Source organism: Saccopteryx bilineata, chromosome 1, assembly GCF_036850765.1.
Source record: "Saccopteryx bilineata isolate mSacBil1 chromosome 1, mSacBil1_pri_phased_curated, whole genome shotgun sequence".
Classification (NCBI taxonomy): Eukaryota; Metazoa; Chordata; class Mammalia; order Chiroptera; family Emballonuridae; genus Saccopteryx; species Saccopteryx bilineata.
Window position 1 is genome coordinate 83610366 of NC_089490.1, and position 24538 is coordinate 83634903.

Here is a 24538-nt window from a genome sequence, read left to right on the forward strand (position 1 = left end):
CCCTCCACCCAGAGGAGCAGTTTCACGCCGCTGACTTTTTTCACAAGAACGAAGGGAGGAAGAACACAGAATTTAACAACCAGGAAGAGTCTTGCCCAATAAACTGGGGAATGAGATGTGAAACCTGCTCATGGGGAGACACGCAGACCCCAGTGATGACACAGCCAGCCTGCAGTGGGCCGATGTGTTCTCAGGTGTGGAGGTCTTTCTCTGGCAATGCGTTCTGGAAAGCATGAAAATTGCCAGGCCCCCTTTCAAAGATCATTAAAAACATAAAGTGAGCCCTGGCCGGCTGGCTCAGTGGTAGAGCATCAGCCTAGCATGCGGATATCCTGGGTTTAATTCCCAGTCAGGGCACACAGGAGAAGCAACCATCTGCTTCTCCACCCCTCCCCCTTCTCACTCTCTCTCTCTCCTCCTCCTCCTCCCACAGCCATGGCTCAATTGGTTCAAATGTATCGGCCCCAGGCACTAAGGATGGCTCTGTGGAGCTTCCTCCTCGGGTGTTAAAAACAGCTTAGTTGCGAGCATGGCCCCAGATGGGGGTTGCCGGATGGATCCCAGTAGGGGTGCACGCAGGAGTCTGTCTCTCTATCTCCCCTCCTCTCACTTGGAAAAGAAGAAAAAAACCCATAAAGTGTATCATCTGTAAACCGCTGTCCACCCGGGCAGCACAAGCTATCCACCTGTAAATACTCCAGGGCATTTCCACAGGGTCTAGAGAAAATGACCACAGGAGGAGACAACAGCCATAGAAGATGTCAGGTAAGTCTTTTGAGCTCTGGAACCTACAGGCTACTGTGTCACTTCTAAATCCGTCCTACGCACCCATCTGCCTGCTTGCCTCCCTGCTTGCGCCCATGGGCCAGCTCCTGGTACAGTGCCTGCCATGTCGTAATAACCGGGAATTGGGTATGCGGCCTAACATTATCCTCACAACAACAACGCTGGGAGGCACGTGCCACTGTTTCCCCACTTTTATCTGAGCTGGTTTTGCAATCCAGGAAGCCAGATTCCAGAGCTCAACACACCCTTCACCCCTTAACCTGCATTATGCACAACAGATGCCCAGACAGAATGTTTGGATGAATGTCAGAGCCAGGGTTTGTTTTTATTTGTGTGTTGTTGTTTTTTTATAGGAAGCAGAGGGCAGCGGACAGTATTTTACGTAGTGACAGTCCAGAGGCAGCAGGGTCAGCGGGGTAAGTCCACAGAGGGAGACAGGACAGGGGCCAAGGCAAGGGGTACAAAAGAGAAGTTTAGGTGACAGAGAACAGAGAATGGAAACAGAGAAAAGGGTAAGGACCGTGCTTCCTGAGAAACGTCCCCAAGACTGGTAAGTGGCCAACGGTCAGGATGTCACACAGACCTCACCCTGACCCTGCACGTGGACCACTCTGCACCAAAAACCACTGTTTCTGAGCTGAATCCCTACAGAGAACCACCAGGAGGCGACTTGGCTGGGGCCTCCTTAGATTTAATCAGCTAGAAGCTCAGATAATTAGTCCACAGCAATGGTTTTCAGCCTTTTGACACTTGGGAACAGCTAACTTAGTTGGCCAGAAACAGAAACACTCAACAAATAAAGTTTTATCTTACCGCGCAGATCAGTGCAACACAGTACAGACTGGTGCTTGATTTCCGAACTGCATGTGCACAAAGCACTGAATATCACATAAGTTTGTCTGAATGCTCTTTGTCTATTGTGCATGGTTTGTAAACGCTCTCTACGGTGAAAAGTTTGTTCCAAAGAGCCTAGAAGTTCCAAAGATATCTATATAACAACCTCAATGGTATTTTCATTGATGATACAGGCTGATAAGTGGCCATCACCCTGAGCATAAGTGAATTTGACTAAGATCATTGGGTTTGTAATCTTCATACACCATCAGGGTGGTTAACTCGTAGACCAGCATGAATTTTCTGGTGGACTGACACCGGTCCAAGGGCCAGTGGTTGAAAAACACTGGTCTCCAGCATGGGAATGATATTTGAAAAACAGTAAGAACCACCCAGGTGAAGTGGAGGGAGGGGTTTTGTCTGAGCCTCACACGGGCACTGCCACCCCAAACATAGAGCACACAGAAATTGGCCCGTGGCGGGCGGGCACACCTCTAGGAGCCAGGGCTTGGCTGGGAGCAAAACTCTGACAGTCCTGACTGCACGGGGAGGAGGAAGCCCAAAACCAGCGAGTAAGCATATGGGGGTTCGGGCAGCAGGAAGTTCAGGAGGAAAACGAGCTAGCGTGGGGGGTGGGGTGGAGGAGGCCTGGGGAATGTGCTGCAGCGGAAAGATGGAGAGAAAACTGAGCTACAGAGGACAATGCTCCAGGCCAGGACCTCAAGGGCACGGGCCATGCACATGGTGCAGAATCTAAATGGGCCAAGGAGCAGTCAGGACTAGGCCCTTGGGCGGTGACCTCTAAGCCCCTGGAGTGCCCTGCTGGACAAAAGCTGTGGGAGCCTTGGGCTGGCCAGAGAGGACCAACATGGCCTGGGGGACGTGAGGGGACTTTGGGTCACCCTCTATCTGTTCCAGCTGGAGGCTGGAGACAGGTCAGCCACCAGGGCAGTCAGCCATGTCTACAAGATGGTGCCCCAGGAAAAGCACTGGACTGTGAGGGTCAGGAGCATCCCTGGTGGGCAACGCTCCTCAACTACCAACACATCACTGCCAGTAAGTGACACTGTCCACGGTTCCCTGGGACGGCAGGCAGGGTGAGTGTCCTCCTGGACCCTGCTCCACATGCCGCCCCCACCCCAGGCTGATTTTGACCTGTGTCCCTTCACGGTAGCAAATCATAACCATGAGTGTAACCACGTTCGGTTAGTTCTAGGGGTGCTTATCTCAGATCATCAAACCTGCAGGTTGTCCTGGGGACGTCATGCAATCCATTGATGGCCAGATAGAACAAAAAAGTAGGGGAGGGATGGCTTTGCCCTCTCTCTGCCTGGCAGCTGAGCTGGGATCTCGATCTCTTGACCTCAGCTCTCTGGCCTTCAGATGACACCACCAGCTCCCCTGAGACTGCAGCTTGCAGAAAGCGGGCCATGGGACTGCTTAGCCTCCATCTACAGACAGACGGACGGACAGACAGACCGCAATCCATACCCATGGGTTCAGTTTCACTGGACAACCCTGACAAACACAGTGCACGTCTCCCCGTCCCCCCACTGTCCACGGCTGAACTCTCCTCCAGGAATGCCATTCTGGTGGCTGAAAGACAGGGTCACTTTCCTCAGCGATGCTCAGTTGGTTCAGAATAACAAACTCATATTCAAGGGGGAAAAAATCTTAATAAAATAAACTAGGAATCAACATTTTGTGGTAGGTCTAAAAATTGACATTTTCAATTTCAGCGTTTAAAAGGCTATCCCCTGCAAAGGTTCCCTTTACCCTGGATGAGCCCCTGGGAAACGACCACCATGCCGACCACGCCAGGCCCACAGCGGCGGTGCAGGTGGAGAAACGGTTTTTGAAAAGCACTTCAAACAGACTATGTCTGTCTGAGACGCACCCTGCCATAACAAAGCCCCCAGGTCCCTGGCGCTGGCCGCACCCTGCCATAACAAAGCCCCCAGGTCCCTGGCGCTGGCCGCACCCTGCCATAACAAAGCCCCCAGGTCCCTGGCGCTGGCCGCACCCTGCCATAACAAAGCCCCCAGGTCCCTGGCGCTGGCCGCACCCTGCCATAACAAAGCCCCCAGGTCCCTGGCGCTGGCCACGGGCTGCAGAAGCAAAGCGACATCCACAGAGGCCTTTGGAGCCAGCGCTGGTGGCACGGGGAGAGGCCGCTGTCAGAGCCCGGAGCCTCTGTTCACCAGGCTTCCCCCTGAAGCCCCGTCATGTTCAGATCGGAGCACCACACGTGCCCTCCGTGCGTGGACGCAGCAAATGCTACAAACAAAGTCTCCTCGCTGAGCTGCAGCTCGGAAACCAGGCTGGGGGGACGAAAGCCACCCAGAGGCCCAGAGCCCCTGTCTGCCCGGCCTCGCTTCCTTGACTTTGGGGAACGACATGGCCATCTCCTTGTCTAGCTGTTAACTGTAACTTCCAGACGCCGCAGAAACTGACCGTCTGCCCAGAGCAGGCGTGTCGGCATCAGACGGCTCCCGAGCAGAAGCGGCTGGAGGGGTCGTATCCGCCCGCTCTTCAGAGCTACCTCTGAATCCTCCTTCACGCCCTGGGTGGAGTCTGACCCCAGTTTGCCAGGGGCTGAGATAGTTCCCTCCAGCCGCTCCTCCTGCCCAGCACAGAGTGTAAGCCAGCAGCTATAAAGGCCCCAGGGAAGCCGGGCACCTGGGAAGTGTCCATGCTGTCACCTTGACCCCTTCCTCCAACCAGCCTCCTCACTTACATGCCCCTCACCTAACCTAACGCAGCACTGAGGGCCTCTCTCTCCAGCGAGGAGACTTTGTTTGTAGGCTCTCTCTCCCCAGCCCACAGGGTTTTGCTCCTTTCCCACAAGAGCCTGAACCCTCAAGGCATGGTCCCAACAGCAACCTTCCAACCAAGACACCCCTCCTTACCTTGACCAGCTCCTTGAACTTGGGGTCATCCTTGGAGGTGGGGTCGATCATCGTGCGCTCCTCATTCTCCTCTGCCGGAGACAAAGGAGTCAGGGTCAGCGTCAGCCACGGGGGCAGGCACACCGGGCAGGTGAGAGCGGAAAGCCTGGTGTTTTCTCAGTGAGGACGAGCCACTCTGGCCACACACACCACCAGGTGACCGTGGGAAGGGTGGGTGGGAAGGTGACGGCACCCTTGCACCTTCACCTCTCCCTAAAGGGGACGCAGTCACCCCATCGTTCTGCTGGCCTCGCCCCTCACTGACTCTCATCCTTCGGGAGAGACCCTGGGCAATGTCGCCACGCACACAGGTCTGAGTTGGACCCATGGGCAGAGCCACTATTAATGAACATATACACGGAGGAAGCTCACTGCTATATAAAACAGTACGAACAAAAAAATATTAGAAAGAAAAAGCAGAAAAAAAGGATGATATCTCACAGCAAAATGTGTTCATCCTTATCCCATTACCCTGTTTATCTGTTTGTCATTGCCCACCCCGCCCCGCATGCTCTGGCCTCGACCCACAGACAACAGGAGACCGTCAAGCTCGTTATAGAAAGAGTGACGAGGTGATAATGGGGAAGTGTAACCACAGAGGGACAGACCTACAGAGGCCAGTCACAATGCAGAACACGCTGACCAGGGAGCTGAAAGAGCACCGGGGGCTACACTACAGGCGGGCCAGGGCCACAGGGCGCACAGACGGGGGTGCCCGGAAGTGGCAGAGACCCGGCTCCCAGGCCCAGACAGGCTCCTATGGAGCTGGGAACCCTGCCGGTGTGGGTGGGAATGAAGCAGCTTTGAGTGACAGTGGCTTCACAGCAGCTAAAGTGACAAAGTGGGAAAACTATTTTTGGAGCCATGCAGATATGATGCTTGAGAGGGACGTGCCAGGTAACACACAGGGGACCACAAGGGGGTCCCTAATGATGTCACACCTGAGGCCCTCGGGAGCCTCCCACTACCCCTGGGATGAAGGCTAGTGTCCTCTGTGTGGCCTCTGTGGCCCTCTGGGCCTCCCTCGCTCCTCAGGAAGCCCCAGCACTGCCTGCCTCAGGGCCCTGGCATGTGCTACTCTCTTTCTGCCACCTCTCCCCCACTCCACATCCCTTCACCCTTCAGAGCTCAGCTGCAGGTGCTCCCTGAGCTTTGGGGGCCACAGAACCTTACGAAGCAAACTGGAGAATGCCAACCTGCAGGTCCCAAAGCAGCTGGTCAGAAAGATGGTGAGACGAGGGGGGTTAGAGCCCAGGGGCAGGCAGGTTCAAGGCACTATAGAAAAAACAACAGCCTGCCATACACTTATGACGAATTTCTTTCCTACCCTGTTGGTCTAAACCAGTGTTCTCAACCAAGAGTGACTGTGTCCTCCACCCCAAGGCAGCAATGCCTGGAGGCGGGAGGGGAATGCTACTACTGGCATATCGTGGATGGAGACCAGGGATGCTGACCAACTCCCCACAAGGCACAGGACGAGCCCCACAACAAGGACTATTCAGTGCCAACTGGCTACGGTGCCGAGGTAGAGAGGCCCGGCCCTACCTCAGGCTGAGATCCAGACCCACAAGCTGACCCCAATCTCCCCTCAAACAGAGTCACCCAGAAGTGTCCGCCTGGACAGCAGCTTCAGCCACCCTGAAGACCATCAGCAACAGTAGCAATGAAGAGCTGCACTCTTCCAAGAGGAGAGGGAGCAGACGCTGTGGGGCCACCAGGAGCCCGGCCAGCCCTTGGCATCGGGCGGGCTGGACTGCACACGCGTTTGTGTCTCCATGCACTCCCGCTGGCCCGGCCTGGCCGTGGAAACCACAACGCAGGGATCCACCGGGGCTTCCCTTTGAACCACGGTTTGGAAACACTATCACCTTCCAGACTGATCAGATCCCAAGACACGTTTTAAGGGAAATGAGTCCAGGCTGTCACCTCATTAGTGCCGGACTGTGACATGGTCCCAAGGAGCCAGGTACGGTTGGCAGGTCCCACCTAGCAAGTCCCGGGCCTGGGACAGCTCCAGCATGCAGAGAGATGGAGGGAGGTACATGACTCATGTGTCTTGTTCTCTGATGCTTTCACACTTGGGGGTCTTGTGGGCCTAGGAAGACTGCCCCTCCAGGGGCTAGCTACTTCCCAAGACAAGACAGCCAACAACTCCCCATAAGGACTTTTCACATGCAAACCAGCAGGAGGAGCTCACACCCCAACACACCCAGCCCCCTCTGTTACTGGGCTCAACAGTCCCAGGCAACATCCCCTTCCCTAATCCCTGTGGGGCCAGGCACGGACAGCTCAGCACAGACCCTACACTCCACAGCCTACTGCAGTTATTCACATCAGCCAATTCTAAGCCCGCTTCCCCTGCCTCGTCCATTCCTTCCCATGAAAACCACATCCATTCCTTCCCAAGAAAGGCTCCTGCCTAGACTTTCCCTCCCCCCCCCAACCCTGATGCTTCCCTGCGTGGTCCTTCTTGGCACGGTTCCCCGACCTTGGCCACGGTGGGTATAATGCACGGTCTTTTCAACAGCACTCTCTCCTGATCTGTTGGCCTCACCAGACCTCAACAATAATAAAACTTATGTTTTTTTAAACCAGAAAGAGGCAAATTGACTTTTTTTTTTCCCTGCACGCTTTTCTAAAATGACCTTGAGCTAAGAGTCCAAACTCTCAGATGCCGCCCAGTGTGATGTCTGATCAAAAGGCTGTGACCAGCACGCTTCTCCCTAAACTGCATGCCCCAGAAGCTTCGCTGTCTCAGGGCAGGGGGTTGGGGGAGCCCACGGTACCTAGCAGGGTGTCCTCAGGATGAAGGTCCGCCAAGGCAGGGGACATCGGTGAGTTGATGGCATTTTTGCCTTCTTCTTGCAGGTCATTCACTGTTGAGCAGAAAGAGAAAGGACAAAAAAAAAAATGTTAGTGTACACGGAATTCCGTGGCTTCCTGTGTTGGCAGTAGAAACAAAGAGAAATCAACTCCTGTTTTTTAAGCATTTCACAAACATTTGTAAATGGCTTGTCGCCCAGAAAAAGTCTGAGGAAAAGTAACTCGAACCAAGAATATGTTCTGCAATTCTCTCCCCTCGCCAGACACCGCCCCATCCCCGCCAAGCCTTGCCAGTCTGCTTTTACTGCTCTTTGGAATACGTGACTAAGACATGGAAGCTTTCGGATGCTTCCAGATCTGCCCAAGGCCACTGAGATGGACAAAGCTTGGATCACGGCGACAGAGCCTCAGAAGGCAGGGCTCCCCTTCCCTCCTTGGAGCGCTCTGTCCCACCACGGGGATGCCAGGTGTGAAGGCCCCCTCCCAACACATGCACAAGCAAGTCTAGAACTTAGAGCAATGCCATCATCATGGCCACGTCCATCAGACACAGAACCCTGAGGGTCCGATGGCAGGGGCTGCCTGAGGTCTGGAGCACAGAACACGCAACATAGGCTCCGAGCTGGGGGCAGCACGACCCCCTGTCTGGAGAGCACAGGCTAAGGTCCGCAGGGTCCAGGGACAACCAGAGGCAGAGTGTGACCTCTATGGCGGCAGGGATGCCTCACTCCCCACTCTGAGAGACCTGAGGAAGACACCCAAAGTCACGTCCAACAGGGAGCACCTCCAACACACCGGGCACTAACACCCCTGCCTTGAATACCACACGCCTTCCATCCACCATGACTGTGACTTCCAGACCCGCTGCTTGTCAGGTTCCAGGCTCAGCCCCAGGATCAGATTCACTGGGTGCGGGGTGGGGCCTGGGCCCCTGCTGCTCGTTACAGCCCTGGCTGAGCACAGCCTGGCCACAGTCCCCGGCCCCAGGCCACAAAAACAGCCCTCTCCATTGGTGATTGCCAGTGACAGGGCCCAGGCCTTCTGTTTGACGAGCGTTCTTAGAGATGAAAACCTATTTCCTCTTTCAATGCCACAGTCACCTCGAACCTTTAACACCTACGGTCTGGGCACCTGAAACGACAGAGTAGCAAGGGGACGTGGCACGGTGGCTCTGGAATAGGTGGACCAGGGTACTCCCCCCTTGCTAGGTGGTTCAATGTGACATTGAGCTTACTAGCTCTGTGAGGCTGGCCCTCTATATGTCAGGGTCCCTGGAAAAGCTGAGGAGATGATGAGTGTTGGGTCCCAAGCTCACAGCTGGCCACACAGTGGGCTCTGCGGATTTGGCTGGAGACCCAATCTCCGCCCCTCACAAGAACGATGGCAGAGGGGCCTCAGGACACTAGCTTCTACCATCAGTGAAGGCCCTGATACAAGACTGTTTAGAAAACACACCCATGTTCACAGCTGCATGACTCATAGGAGCCAAAAGGTGGCAACAGCCCGAGGCCCACTGGTGGGTGATGGATAAACCCTGTGGTGGGTCCACACGGTGGAATATGGCTCACCCGTAAAAAGGAAGGAGCTTCTGACATACCAACATGGATGACCCCTGAGTGAAATAAGCCAGACACGAAAGGACAAAGCCTGTGTGATTCCACATAAGTGAGGTCCCTACAGCGCTCAAATTGACAGAGACAGAAAGTAGAATGGTGGGGGCCAGGGGCTGGGGGAGGGCGTGGGCGTGTTGTTTAATGGTCAGAGTATCAGTTCAGGAGGATGAGAAAGTTTTGGAGAGGATGGTGATGATGGCTGTACAACAATGTGAATGGACCTAATGCCACTGAACTACATTCTTAAGAAATAGTTAAGGCCCTGGCCGGTTGGCTCAGCGGTAGAGCGTCGGTCCAGCGTGCGGGTGACCCGGGTTCGATTCCCGGCAAGGGCATATAGGAGAAGCATCCATCTGCTTCTCCACCCCCCCTTCCTTTCTGTCTCTCTCTTCCCCTCCTGCAGCCAAGGCTCCATTGGAGCAAAGATGGCCCAGGCGCTGGGGATGGCTCCTTGGCCTCTGCCCCAGGTGCTAGAGTGTCTCTGGTCACGGCAGAGCGACACCCCAGAGGGGCAGAGCATCGCCCCCTGGTGGGCAGAGCGTTGCCCCTGGTGGGCGTGCCAGGTGGATCCCGGTCAGGCGCATGCGGGAGTCTGTCTGACTGTCTCTTCCCGTTTCCAGCTTCAGAAAAAAAAAATTAGAAAAAAAATAGTTAAGATGGTAAATTTTATGTTGCGCACATTTTACCACAATTAAAAAGAAAAGAAGGAAGCATAGACCTCTCCCACAACATTCCAGCCTGGAGGTCCGCCCTGCCGTGGACAGTGTGTACATCATCTGAACCCCACAGGACACATCCCAGAACAGGCCCCCTTGTGGTCCCCCAAACACTGAGCAGGAAGCAGCCAATGTTTAACACCTTCATGAGTAACTGATGAGCATGCTGACTGGTGAGACCCCTTACTGTCTCCCTCCCCTAAAAACACTCCGAAGATCCCCATGGCTCGCTTAGGTGACTTCAGAAAACAGAGACCAAGTTCCAGTGATTATTTTTACTTCATGACAAGTATTTAACCAGAAAAGAGTTTTCAAAGGCAGAAAAGGAAGGAGGAAAGGGGTTTTTTTTTATTTTTTTTCCTCACAAAGTCCTCACCTCTACAAAGGTAGGTACATGACCTGGTGAAATGGGTATATGCAGAAGACCCTGGGCGCCTAGGTCCTGTTTCCTGGGCTGATGTCACAGAAGTGGGACAGAAAGGCCAACAGAGGGTTGCACAGGTGGGCTTCAGGGCACAGGTGAGTTGTTACTGTGAGCCCATAACTCCTCTCAGAAAGCCGCAGACTGCCACACGGGTCATCGCTCACGTGGACACTGGACATGTGCCGGAGCAAGTGGGGGAGGGGCACAGGGGAGAGAGAAAAACAAGTGCTTCCAGGCAGAGAGCTAGGGGAAGGGAGGGGAGAGGGGAAGGGAATGGCATTTTCAAAGCACAGAAATTGGGTCAAATGAAAACAGAGCAATTTCCACACCGCCCTTGAACATCAAAGATAACACTAAACAGGGCCCAGAATTTCACGACCTTAATAAATGAGAACTGCTCTCTCAGACCCGCCCAGGTCTGGCTCAACAGCAGCTCCAAAGGGGCCTGTTATGCATAAAGCCCTGAGGTTAACAAGGACCTCAGGCCTGGAGGAAGGGATCCCAGGCAGACCACAGGGCCAGCCACCAGCTGTTATGAGCCTGGGTCTGCAGTCACAGAGCTCCAGGTTCAAATCTCACTTTGCCACATGCTGGGATGTGGCTTGGAGCAAGTCCCCTCAAGATGCCGAGTCTCAGTTTCCCCGTCTGTAACAGGATGGCAGCAGCAATAACTCCAGGGGGGTTCTGAGGAATGAAACTGAGGTCCTGGGTCCTGGGTCCTGGGTCCAAGTACAAACTCTGTGAGAGGGTGGGACAGGTGTGGATAAATAGGGGCTCCAAGAGGGGTGCAAACTGAGCCATGAGTAATGAAGAGGAAGGTGAGGTCCCTCATCCCAGGGAGAACTGTGGAAGGCTTCCTGGAGGAGGTGACAAGTGCATACAGCCTTGAAAGATGCCAAGAATACAAAGAAGGAACTTTGGGACTCTGTGCACAGCATATGGATCACAAATCAGAGCCGAATTCTGGAAGATAAACATGGCAGCCATGTCGACGCCGAACCCCAGGCGGGTTCCCAGGTGCCTCTTCGGGACTTGGTTGCAACCATTCACAGCCTGGGTTCCCTGAGGGGCACTTGGCTGGGAAGCTCTCTGTCTGTATCTGCCTGTCATCTTCCGAGGGTCAGTCCAATGACTGGAAGGAGGGGCTCCTCTGAACCGTGGCTTTTCCCCAAGGATCCGCTCTGCCAGCCGAGTGGCTTTCCAGTCATCCCAGGAATGTTTTGGTTTTTCAAGTACTGATCCACTTGCCAGAAAGGGAAACACTTCAAAGATGTGAGCAATGTGAATTCCCAGCTGCCCTGAGTCACGGAGAGAGATCCGGATGTCTGGTGGGTGTGCAGGCGGGTGTGGGTGTTGAAAAGGGCTGGGGCCCGGTGCTGAGGCTGGGGCTGAACTGTGAGTGCCCGTCACTGTTCGGAGGTGAGTGCCCTCATCCACACTAAACCCAACAGACAACCACAAGGAAGTCGATGTCGACGCATTCCTACTGCGCCAGAGTTCACCCCGCCCCCACGGTAACACTCAGTGGCCGTAGACCACACAGTGGGCACGGGGCTGGGGAATGCCAGGAGGGTCAGAGAGAGAGGGGATGGAGCCTAGGTCTTCAGAGAAAGCCAAGGGAGAAAGTTCAACAGGACACGTATCCCGTTGGGGACAGCCACTCCTCACCCAGACCAGGGTGGCAGGCCACGGTCGCCAGATCTTAGGAGTTTCAAATAAAGGTGAAAATCTGGGGTTTTGTGGAGAATCTCCCAATTTATAAATGTAAGCAAGTAACTCAAATTCTGTGGGTCAGCCAGGGGCCACCAGTTTGTAACTTCAGGTCACAATAAATGTCCTGCTTGTCAGTGGGGAAGAGGAAGAGGGCCACTAAAAATTCCTGTGCACCTACTATGTATGTGCTAGACATTTTCCATACCATTTATTCATTTCATCTCCTAATCAGTCGAGAGAGTGGCTGGGTCCTGGTTGGGCTGGTCTGTGTTAGAGGTGAAGGTACCTGAGATAACACCACCAGTGCCCCTGGCGTCACAACCAAACCTAGTTTCACCTTGTCTTGCACTTCACCATCCCCAATTTAGTCTTACTCAGCTTTCAGCCTCAGCTTACTGGCTACCTCCTCCAGGAAGCCCTCCTGGGTGCTCCACATCCATCCCAGAATCCTTTCTACCCAATTCAAGTCTCACAGCCCTGTAACTATCTCTTTCCTGGACCGTCTGCCCACACCAGTGCTGACTCCGCTCCTGTGCACGCAGTGGGTCTTTAAGGGCGTTGGAGCAGCAGCATGACAAAGGGCTTAGAACCCCGGGGCCAACCTGCAGGTTTCAGAACACAGTTTGACCACTGACAAGCTGGGCGATCCCGGGAGGGCTGCTTAATGGCCGTGTGCCTCAATTTCAATGCAAAGAGACGAGCTCTTCAAAGAGCTGCTGGCTCACAGTAAGCACTCAGACGATGCCGGTGTTGAGCGTCTGCTGAGGGGATACACACACGTGTGTTTCCAAAGCACGTCCCCTTCCCACCACGCCCACTGCCCAAAGCCTGGGCACGGCTGGAAATGGAACCACTTCTCCCCCTTGGAATTACAAGCACTTTTATAAAAAGGAAGAATGAGATTTGAACGTGAAAATCCAGCCGCCCAATAGCAAACCGCTGAAGACCTGCCCTCCGCACCCCTCCGCACCCCTCCGCACCCCTCCGCACCCCTCCGCACCCCTCCGCACCCCAGCCAAACGCCAAGGCTCCGTCTTTGATTCTTTTGTTTTTCATCTTTTTTCTTTGTATGGTTTTCACGTCTTTACTTATTTATACCCAGGTTCTTTCCAAAAAAGAAAGTGATTAAAATAAATAAATAAATAAATAAATAAATAAAAACTTTTAGGCAGCTTTTTTTTTTTCTTTTTCCCTTTTGACGTTATTAGGAAAACAACTTTGAAAGCGGGCTGGCTGACTGAGCAAGGTCACAGTGACGGGATGCAGAGATCTGAACACGCAAAGGCTTCTCGGCATCTCGTCCTGGGGGCGCCAGGGCAGGAAGGGGGACCACAACGCAGCCTCGTGAAGATGGGGAGCAGGGAGCTCCTGGGGCGGAGTACTCACGGGCTGAGGGTTCAGGGAGAATAGAAGGGCCTCATGGGGGTGGCGCGAATGTGGGCCTCGGAGACTAAAGCTGTGACAGCTCTATTTTCTGACTTTTTTTCCTAAGTGTGTCATTTCAACCCAGTGAAGACACTTTGTTACCATCGGGGGCTCTCGCTTCCATACACACGTCCTGGTTTTCAGAGAGAACAAAAGATCACAGGAGAATTTTCAGCGGGCCTGTCTGAACCAGGATCAAAGAGAAAACGCCAGCAAAAAAAGGGCTCTCTTCTCCCACCCACAGCTCAAAGAACTTGGAGACACAGCCTAGAGGCCCCAATTGGGACACTTAACCAGCCCTTTTCAAGACAAAGCCACGTCTAGTTAGCCCTGCTCCTCCTCGGAGAAGTCCTCAGAGTCAGCAGGGACAAGAAAGGTAGATAAAGAAAAGAGCACTCCTCCAGCGCCCCCCCACCCCGCCCCCCAACTGCCAAGGGCTTCAGCAGGAACCCACGACATCTCTGTTAAAAGAAGCTTCCCAGGCCTCCACCGGGGAAGTGAGCTGTCTGTGAATTCTCCAACTTCCCTCTGCGCTCAGAGGGCAGGGTCATTCCTTTGCAGAAGCTGCAATTCATTGGAATAATTAAATTCATCAGCCATGAAGGTCTTCACAACAGAATGGTCCTTCTAAAAAAATAAATTACATGGTACTTCATGGGGAAGAGCTCACAGCTCAATGGACTTTAAGGCCCAAATGAGATGTAAAGAAGAACAATTATACCCACAAAACTCAGCAGCTGGGGAGGGGGGGCGTGCTGTGGGACAGCCCTTCCTGATTCCCAGGAGATGCTAATCAGAACCAGCCACCGCTGTAATTCAAAAGGGTGAGCTATTTCTGGCGTGTCCCGCTGGCCAGGGCCTTGATTGAAATGTGAGGTTATGAACTCCAAGTCCAATCTCCAAGATTCTCAGGATCACGGGTGGATGGATGGATGGCCACAGCCTGTCCAGGGTCAAGGCAGTGAAGACAAACAGCCCCGGAGAGAGCCTCTGCCCTTCCTGACCCCGGTGCAGGAGGAGAGAGAAATTACTTTCAGCGATCCATGTAGCACAATGTGAAAGAAAGAACCTCTTAATCTTTAACGTGCCCGGCCGGTCCTGTTATCACTGAGGGCTGGATTCTGGCCTTGGCGCACAACGGCTGGCCCGTGGTAATCAGCGTGGTGGTTGATAATTTACATTCAGTTAACTCGCCATAATTTCTCAGTGCAGTGCAGACAAGAGACCGCGGGGATAACAGCATCGTGACGGCTGCCCAAACATCTGATTTATGGGGTTCGCTCTACTGGGGCACGAGGTCTCATCCGATTTCTCGAGACCAAGTACGTTCAGAGGCTAAAACAAACATGTGAGTGTTTCAACAAGGCAAAACCCAAAGGAGGTCAGCAGACATGCCTGACCCCACAATGAGCGTTCGCAGCTAAATCTCTGTCCTTTCCAGACAGCAGCGAGCCTCGTGGTTTCACAACTAGCCTGCAGATCTGACAAACATGGGTGGAAGGCCAACGGGAGCTACCCACGTGCCGGGAGAAGTTAGAGCACACAGCAGACACAGGAAGGGTGCGTCTCGGCCATGTTCACCCGACGCCCCTGCCTAGCCCCCAGCACCAAGAAGGTTTTCAAGGAACAAATGCACAATTCACTGCAGTTTGTTTTACAGAGTAGAGTTTTAAAAGCAGGTTTCACAACAATGCAGCATGAGATTAACGTGTAAAAAAAAATGCATCAGAAAACTCAAAACTCTATGTGTCTATGTGTCCACATCAAATTCATATAAAAACAAAAACACAGTGCCCTGGCCAGTTGACTCAGTGGGACAGCATCGGCCCAATATGTGGATGTCCTGGGTTCGATTTCTAGTCAGGGTACACAGAAGAAGTGACCATCTGCTTCTCCACCCCTCCCCCCTCTCACTTCTCTCTTTCTCTCTCTTCCTCTCTCGCAGCCATGGCTTGATTAGAGTTAGTTGGCCCAAGGCGCTGAGGATGGCTCCATGGCCTCTACCTAAGGCACTAAGAAGAGCTCGGTTGTTGACCAACGAAGAAACACCCCAGATGGGCAGAGCATCACCCCCTAGTGGGCTTGCCAGGTGGATCCCGGTCAGGCACATGCAGGGGTCTGTCTCTCTGCCTTGCCTCCTCTCACAAAAAAAAAAAAAAAAAAAAACCCACAGAAAAACAAAAGGAGGTGCTCCAAAATGACCAGGGTAGTATCCCATCTAAAAGAAACTGGGGGACGGAAGGACAAGAGGGAACTGGGCAAGGTTCTGCCACAACTGTGTTCACGTGTTACTTATGCAATAAAAACAAAGTCAAAAGACAAGGAGGGTGTGCAGGGTATAGCAACATTCAATAAATACCCGCAGAATGAACGAATGCATGAATGAATGACTATAAATGTCATAGGCAAAATGGAGCTGAAGAAAGAATCTGGGGAAGAAACATAAATTGGAAGAACTGAGGACAGACTATTCTTGCAGAACATTCCACCCCCAGCCACTTAATTAGGTGGGTGACGAATTTCCATTAAAGGGTTACATTAACTTGGCCATCCTGAGTCACCAAGAACCGAATTACTGCAACATGGCCGTGCGGAGCATGAGGATTCACGAGGAAAGACTCCACTCTGCAATTAGGGACTTACTGGGTCAGGCTGCCCCTGGAGAAGCATTCTCAAACCCCGTCTGCTGGTAGCACGTTCAGCAGTTGCCTGCTACAGGCAGGGGCCGCCCAGTGCGAAGCCATCCACTTCGGGAAACGCAGGGCTTCTGAGGACCAAAAGCTGCCGAAGCACAGATATGAAAGGCTGGAGCTCAGAAGCCAGCGTCAAACAGGTCAATTCCCTCAGCCCCAAGAGTCAGCCCTCTTCTCCCCCTCTGCCCTGGGTGCTCAGAAAATGTGAGCACCACAGAAAGAAAGAAAGAAAAATGTCTGTGGGAAGAAGAAAAGGAAGAAAGACTTCCAGGTGAACATTAAATGTCAGGTTTTCCATATAAACCACCGGGCACGCAGAAACCAGGACACAGGAGGAGCCCGGGCTTCTCACTCACAAAGGATGAATGAACCTTGAGGGACAAGCGCCGGTTGTTCAGCTTTTCCGACAGAAAGCAAGTGGGTCAGCTTATTCAAGTCACCTCTCCGAATGTGGCAGGAAGAATCCTCAGGGCCCGAAACAGCGGTCCAAGCCCCAGGAGGTCACAGCGGCCGTGCTAGCCTCCGCGGGTCTGGGCTCCTGGCCCACCTTCCAGTCCGCTTCCCACAGTGTCTCAAGACTTTGTCCTGGAACACAGGCCCATCCGGTTCCTCCTCTGGCCACAGATCGTCCCAGTCCTCCATTGCCTCCCAAAACAGTCCAAACCCCCTCATGGCGCCTGCTCCCACCCTCCACTGAAGAGCTCGGGCACCTCCGTGCCTCCGCTCGGTGTGCCCTGCCAGGAGCACTGCATTCTGCCGCCACTCTGCCAGGAGGCCCAACACGCTGCACTTGCAAATTCCGCTGTGAATTCACTTCCTCTGTGGCCCTTAGAAGGCATCTGTCTCTGCTCCAAACCCCGCCCACCCCCAGGCCCAGCGTCCATGCAGGTGCCAACAGGTTAGCAGAGGGAGTAGAGGACTTGGGGGTTCATCACAGGATGGCCATGTGCCCTTGGGCACATGCTTTAACTCCTTCCATCTTTCACACCTCTCCGCTGTGGAGAGATAATAACCAGACCTGGTCGAGGTTGTCATGACAACTAATTTAACAAGATGGTGTGCATGGAGAAGGAGTCAGCGGAGCGGTCCACGTTGGGCTCCCCCCTTCCCTTCTTGCCATCATCCACACCTTTGCTGGGGTACGGAGAGGGCTGAGTGCGTGAAGTCTCCGCTCAACAAGTGGGCCCCGCAAACCACCCAAGGCTGTCAGGTCTGGCTGTGAGCTCATGATCTAGGGGTTTGTGACCCCATCCCCGGAGTTCATGATCTAGGGGCTTGTGAGGCTGTCTCTCTGCTGGATTATAAATGTGTGGAAGCAGAGGCCATGTCCCATCACCCCTGAGCCCCAGAGGAGGATGCAGTGCACAAAGGAGCCCCCACAAGCGTGTGCTGGCCTCAACGGGGCAGAGTCGGATCGATTCCCGAAAGCCTCAGGTATCTACCAGGATCACGGCATGGAACGGAATGGCCCCATAAAAAAACTTTTCAAGTGACTCCAGGGCCACAGAGCCCCAGGTCACCAAGTCTCAAAGAATCTAGATGCCGAGCCCTGGCCGGTTGGCTCAGTGGTAGAGCGTCGGCCTGGCATGCAGAAGTCTCGGGTTCAATTCCCGGCCAGGGCACACAGGAGAAGCACCCATCTGCTTCTCCACCTCCCCCCTCCTTCCTCTCTGTCTCTCTCTTCCCCTCCCGCAGCGAGGCTCCATTGGAGCAAAGATAGCCCGGGCGCTGGGGATGGCTCCTTGGCCTCTGCCCCAGGCGCTAGAGTGGCTCTGGTCGCAACAGAGCGACGCCCCGGAGGGGCAGAGCATCGCCCCCTGGTGGGCGTGCTGGGTGGATCCTGGTCGGGTGCATGCAGGAGTCTGTCTGTCTCTACCCGTTTCCAGCTTCAAAGAAATACAAAAAAAAAAAAAAAAAAAGAATCTAGATGCCGAAACATCCACTTCCCTGCAGACCAGGCACGGTGTAACCACGAAGATCCTGAAGGTACTGCACAGGCGTCACCACGAACATCTTTACACAGTTGCCAAGCAGTTGAAACAGACACTAATTAGGATGAATTATAACAGAGCTTCGTCCCTACAGAAAGCATCAGGCAACACAGCCTGACCCTCACACCAATCCAGAGAAGTTCAGAGTGCCTCCCAGAGCCGCCAGCAGTGACAGCAGACCCGGAGGAGGATGCCCCAGAGCTTGCAGGAGGCTCGGAAGTACCGTGCAAGTGACTTGAAGAAAATTAAAATACAAGTGCACGCCAACCAAGCAAGCCCTGTCAGGCCAAGGTGCCCAGCTGGGCAGATGGCAAAAACGCGGGCTTTCCTGGGGACCATGAGGGCTGCCACCATTTAGTACGAGTTCTTCTGGGGCTCTGTGGCACATATCCAATTATCCTCACCCTTCTGATGCACAGCTGGACCCATATCCCTGAAGCCAGCCTCCCTGACCCCCAAAAGGGCCCACCCTTAGCTCAAGTGCCTGGCAACCACTCCATCCAGTCAACTGCATCTTAATACGATGGCAAATCCTTTGACGTGAGTGACCCATTTCCTTGATTTGGGGGATGGTGCCTTTGTCACAATTCCACCAATCGGTGGTGCTGGCATTGAGGATACAACACCAATTCAACTGTGGGCCATGAAAATCTCTCATTAATCAGTGATATGCAAAACAGAGTCCAGAGGAAGCAGAGGGTGAGGGCGGAGAGTGAAACCCAACAGAAACTCAGAATCATCCAAAAAGCAACATGGACGTCTCCCCTTGTGCCAAGCTGCGGGATGTGGCCTGCCTGGCTGCAGGTAAGGAACTTCGCTACTCAGCTACCGCAGGGGGCAAGCTCCATGCGGCCAACGTGCTGAGAGAACCTGCTTAATCAAGAGCAAACAAAGCTAGCAGAGGAACAAAATCACCCTGGTCCCTGTGCTGTCTCTGTGCTGCAAACCTTGTATTAATCTGATCAGTAATGTCCCGTTGTATCCAGGGAAGTCCAAAGTATGCTCTGCTTTGAAAGTAAGAAAATTAAATCATTAAGTCATTAGAAAAGAAGAAGAAAAAAAGACTAGAGGCATCTGCCACAGAAAAGCTCAATCGGAAGAGAACTTGGGGAGAAACTCACAGAAAACACCAGAAGGATGGCGCCCTCTAGTGGCCCATTTCCACCTGTACAGGCGAGACGAGACAACCTGCAAGGGTTTCATTTAGAGTCCAACCTGCTGGGCAGATGGGCACCTTTAAAAACAGGTGGCTTTGGAGGGCAACCCTGGTGCCTGTGGCTCTGTTCCCACCTGAGATACTCTCAAGGGGCCTAGATGGCTTCTGGGGACTTCTCAGGCACAGACAGCTCCACTCATCCTGAGTGGATACAACACCCAAGATAGCAGAGATGAAAGACCTTCTCAACCCATGACACACAGGGGTTCCTGGAGGCGGGGCCTCTGAAGGGAAAGCCCCAATGGAGCAGCTGGGAGATGGAAGCATGTGGAGAGTCCCTCTTGCTACCCTGCAGTTAGGGTCCCAAGGCATCCCATTCCTTTTGAGCATCACCAGTGGAAGGCATGTGCGTGTGTCCGTGTTCCTAGACCCGTGCCCTTGGTGCTTTGTAAGGGCACATGCCAGGCCAGCCCATCTCCTCAGCTCCCCACATGACGCCTGGCCCAGAGGAGGCACTTGATGCACTTGGCAAGTTCATAGTGAATGAATGAATGAATGAATGAATGAATGTTTCTGGTATTTGTTTTTGGAACTCATAGGACCTATTTCCCACTCCTTATCTTGGCAACCCTGTGGCAAGCTGGATAATTCTCCCCTCTTCCCCTATGATGTCCATGTCCTAAACCATAGAACCTATGGCTTTACAAAGCAAAGGGGCCTTTGCAATGTGATTAAGTGAAGAGTCTTGAGGTAGCAGATTATCCTGGATTACCTGGTGGGAAATGACCCAACGTCACCACAAGGGTCTTTATAAAATGGATGCAGGTGGGTCAGAGTGAGAAAAAGGTGATGTAACAACGAGAGCAGAGAGAGCGAAAGATATCACATGGCTGGCTTTGAAGATAGGGGAAGAGGCCGTCAGCCAAGGAATGTAGGGGCCTCTAAAATCTGGAAAGTCAAAGAAACAGATTCTGGCCTGGAGCCCCCCGAAGGAACCAGCCCTGCCCACTCCTGGATTTTACGACTTCTGGCCCCCAGTTAGCCTGGGGCACAGCTGTGCCCACACCCTCTCAGGCCCCGAGCCCTTGTGTCTGCACATCGTCCCCATAAGCACCTGCCATGGGCGTCTTCTCGAGCTTGCCTCTGTCCTCCAGGGCTGGGCCCATCAAGGCCTCAGGCTGCAGCCTGGCCACTCACAAACACTTGTAAGTACTGGACATAGCTCTTCTAGAGGTCATCATTTAAGTCACTAAAAATAGTCAATACCAACCCAGATGTCATTACACATTTGTCCAAAACCCCAGACTGTACAGAACCCAGAGTGAACCCTAACATGAACTATGGACTTTGAATGACAATGAACCTTCAATGTAGGTTCACCAGTTGTAAAAAAGGCACCACTCTGATGGGGGGTGTTGCTTGTGGGGGAGGCTGTGCATGTGTGGGGGTAGAGGGTCTATGGGCAATCTCGGTACCTTCCTCTAAACATGGCTGTGAACCTAAAACTGCTCTAAAAAAGTCTACTTAAAAAAAAAAAAAGAAAAGAAAGCCCTGGTCGGTTGGTTCAGTAGTAGAGCATCGGCCCAGTGTATGGAAGTCCCGGGTTCAATTCCTGGCCAGGGCACACAAATGAAGTGTCCATCTGCTTCTCTACCTTTAACCCTCTTCTTTCTATCTCTCTCTTCACCTCCCACAGCCAAGGCTCCACTGAAGCAAAATTGGCCCTGGGCGCTGAGGATGGCTCCATGGCCTCTACCTCAGGCATTAGAATGGCCCTGGTTGCGACGAAACAACACCCCATATGGGCAGAGCATCACCCCCTAGTGGGCTTGCCAGGTGGATCCTGGTCAGGCTCATGCAGGTGTCTGTCTCTCTGCCTCCCTGCTTCTCACTTCAGAAAAAAATATCAAAAAAAAAAAAGGGAGCAATAGGAAGACCCTTCAGGGTCACAGGTATGTGCATGCATGTGTGTGCATGTGTGCGTGCATGTGCATGCATGTATGTGTGTATCTGTGCATGCTCCAGGCAGATCCCAGGCACCCACATCCCCAGGGTCTGGAGGAAAAGGTCAGTGGTTGCCAGGGATCATCTCTTTCCTCCTCTCCCATTCCTGGGGTGAGGAGCCCTAACGACGTTATCCATGGAAGCAGCTTCCTCCTAGCTCAGTGGTATCCAGCCAGGGACGATTCTGCCCCCCAGGGGACATGTGGCAGTGTCTGGAGAGAGTTTTGGTTGTCACACATGGAGGCAGAAGTTGAACTGGAATCTCGAGTGTAGGGCACAGGGATGCAGCCAGCTCAGACAGATCCCACAGACAGGTGAGCAGGGCAGACCTGCTGGCGCTGGCTCGGGAGTCCCAGAGCTGGACAGGTGAGGGCTCCCTACACTTCTGCACAGGTGGGTGGCATCCACGGGAAATCCAGTACCTTCGCTCAGGTCAGAATCCCTCAGGGGGCCAGGGCCTCATGTCCCCACCTCACAGGGTCATCATGTGGCTTGAACCCCATCCAGGCTGTACTGTGCTCTAGAACCATAAGTCTAACCACGTGCACAGTGGGGCATCCTTCAGCCTACAGAACCAAGGGGGCAAGGCACCAGCCTCCAGCTTAGATTCCGCTGTCCCTCTGCTCTCATCCAGTGTGGACATCAGGTGGTCACCCAGGACAGGAGTGACACTGTAGTCCCTCCATCCTCGTTACCAGGCTGTGTGCCAGTGCCGAGCCAGACTCCAATTGCCCACACAGCCACACAGCCCGGCGGGGCCATGCCAGGCAGCTGGAGGGCACAAGCAGGAGAAGCTGCATGCTCTCCCACCACACCCCCTTCCTTCACTGTAGGCGAGGTGCTAGCGGGGTCCTCCTATTCTGCCTGCAGGCCAGGATCAGCCTGCCCTGGCCCTCACTCTCTGGGACTGCAAGACGCTCAGCCCCCTACCTGAGGGCCTGGCTTCCCACCTCTGGTTGTCGCAGCAACAGGGCACCCTCCCACTCCAAGGAAGCCAGTGGGCACCAGCAGGGTGAATGCTCTGGAGACTGGTGACAGCTGGCAGCCAGGCAGGGCCATCCAGACCAGCCAAGTGTGCAGCCAACATCCTGTGCAGCCGGACAGCTGCTGCCCGGAGGCTCTGCTGATCCGAACCCAGGGTCACAGAGCCAAGGGGCCTTCTGTCAGTTTTGCTCACCCAGGTAGCCGTGTGGGTGACAGGATGCTCTGTGGGGCCCAGAACTGGGAGGCTGTTCCGATGAGGCCAGGCTTCCCTCTGCCCATCAGCTTTAGGGGATGGGCCCTTCCTCAGCTCTCAGAGAGCCCCCCAGGACACCCCCTCAAAGCCCCCTGGGTGGCCAGCACAGCACCCCACTTCCTTCCTGCCCTGAAGTTGTCATCCTCTGCTAAACAACTGTCTCTAGCTTGAACAGAAATGTCCTAAGCACAGGGTCCTTTGTCTGTGCCCTCAGAGCCCAGTACAAGTCTGGTGGCCCTCAACAGACGTCCACTGAATCTCTGAGTCAGGGGCCTCCTAAGGAGTCATGAAATCAACAAAATAACGTGAATTGCCAACCCCGGGCCCCTGGACAGAGTAAGCCCTCAACAAACAGTCCTCAGAATTTTGTGGGCCTACTGTGTACAGACCAGTCACTTGTATGGCTGGAGGGGAAGGTGCAGGTGGTCACCCCATAGCCTGCTGGGGCCCCCTGCTTCCTCTTTCCAGAGAGAGGTTCCCTCCCGGCCTCACTGTGCCTTCTGCCAGCGATCAGTGTGTCTAGGCAAGTGTTCCCCAAACTTCAAAAGTCTGTCCTACCTCCCCAGCTGCACAGAAACTTCCGCTATTGGAGAAAACTGGGGGGCGGGGAGCGCGTCTTCTCTCAGTCCCCTTTATTTGTATTTGGTATTTGAGAGGTTTAAGAGTCAAGGGCTGGGGAAAGTAAGCAGGGCTATATTAATTCACTTTTTTTTTTTGTATTTTTCTGAAGCTGGAAACCGGGAGAGACAGTCAGACTCCTGCATGCGCCCGACCGGGATCCATCCAGCACGCCCACCAGGGGGCGACACTCTGCCCACCAGGGGGCGTCACTCTGTTGCAACCAGAGCCACTCTAGCGCCTGGGACAGAGGCCAAGGAGCCATCCCCAGCGCCCGGGCCATCTTTTGCTCCAATGGAGCCTCGGCTGCGGGAGGGGAAGATAGAGACAGAGAGGAAGGAGAGGGGGAGGGGTGGAGAAGCAGATGGGTGCTTCTCCTGTGTGCCCTGGCCGGGAATCAAACCCAGGACTTCACGCCAGGCCAACGCTCTACCACTGAGCCAACCGGCCAGGGCCTATATTAATTCACTTTTTTTTTTTTTTTTTTTTTTTGCATTTTTCTGAAGCTGGAAACAGGGAGAGACAGTCAGACAGACTCCCGCATGCGCCCGACCGGGATCCACCCGGCACGCCCACCATGGGGCTATGCTCTGCCCACTAGGGGGCGATGCTCTGCCCCTCCAGGGCATCGCCATGTTGCGACCAGAGCCACTGTAGCGCCTGAGGCAGAGGCCACATAGCCATCCCCAGCGCCCGGACCATCTTTGCTCCAATGGAGCCTTGGCTGCAGGAGGAGAAGAGAGAGACAGAGAGGAAGGTGCGGCGGAGGGGTGGAGAAGCAAATGTACGCTTCTCCTGTGTGCCCTGGCCGGGAATCGAACCCGGGTTCTCCGCACGCTAGGCCGACGCTCTACCGCTGAGCCAACCGGCCAGGGCCTATTAATTCACTTTTAACTTTAAATTTCCTCTATTTGATAAAAGAAGTCTGGCTCTTCATACACATGTTATCACATAACCATGATGAGTTCTGCCTCAGATTGCATCCACTATTCACTCATCCAACCCCAGCCACTTGCTGGACATTCACTGACATCGGGCCTGGCGCTGGCCACACAGGGAGAGGACTCAGACAGGGCTGGCCCTAAGGGCCTCGGCATCCAGGAGACAAATAATGGAAGTATCTGAAAATGCTGGGGACCTGAGAAGAAAAGGGTGCCAGTCCAGGAATGCTTCCTGGAGGAGGCAACTTTGGAGTCACGTCTTTAAGGAGAGAGAGACCGCTGAAACTGCGCCACAGAGAAAGGAAACCTGCGTCTATCAAGGGCCTGCCCACCCCACACCCTGTGACATGAGCTCACTTGGGCTCCTGACAGCCAGGGACGGGAACACCCCTACAGACCCGGGGACAGAGGCTCAGCATGCAGGTGACCTGCTGAAGGAGAGGCAGCTAATGGTGACATTCGTATTGGAACCAAGTCCCCTCAGCTACAAAGTCCTGTCTACGAAAGGACAAACATGGGACATCACGGACATTGAAGATCTCTTAGAAACTTCTTACCGTCCCGGAGCCCCGTAGGGAGGGAAAGCGGTCTAGGAGGGGCAGACACGGCAGCAGCA

General features: G+C 53.9%; 1 protein-coding gene across 3 annotated transcripts in view; it reads right to left on the bottom strand.

The window, feature by feature from the left end:
* PARVB (parvin beta) overlaps positions 1–24538 on the bottom strand; it is a 94615-nt gene that overhangs the window by 33892 nt on the left and 36185 nt on the right. For all 3 annotated transcript variants that reach the window (XM_066255741.1, XM_066255760.1, XM_066255751.1), the window contains exons 2-3: positions 7355–7444; positions 4530–4600 (exon numbers count right to left, since the gene is read on the bottom strand). In XM_066255741.1, coding sequence (XP_066111838.1) covers positions 4530–4600; positions 7355–7444 — 161 coding nt within the window. The remainder of the gene's footprint in view (positions 1–4529; positions 4601–7354; positions 7445–24538) is intronic.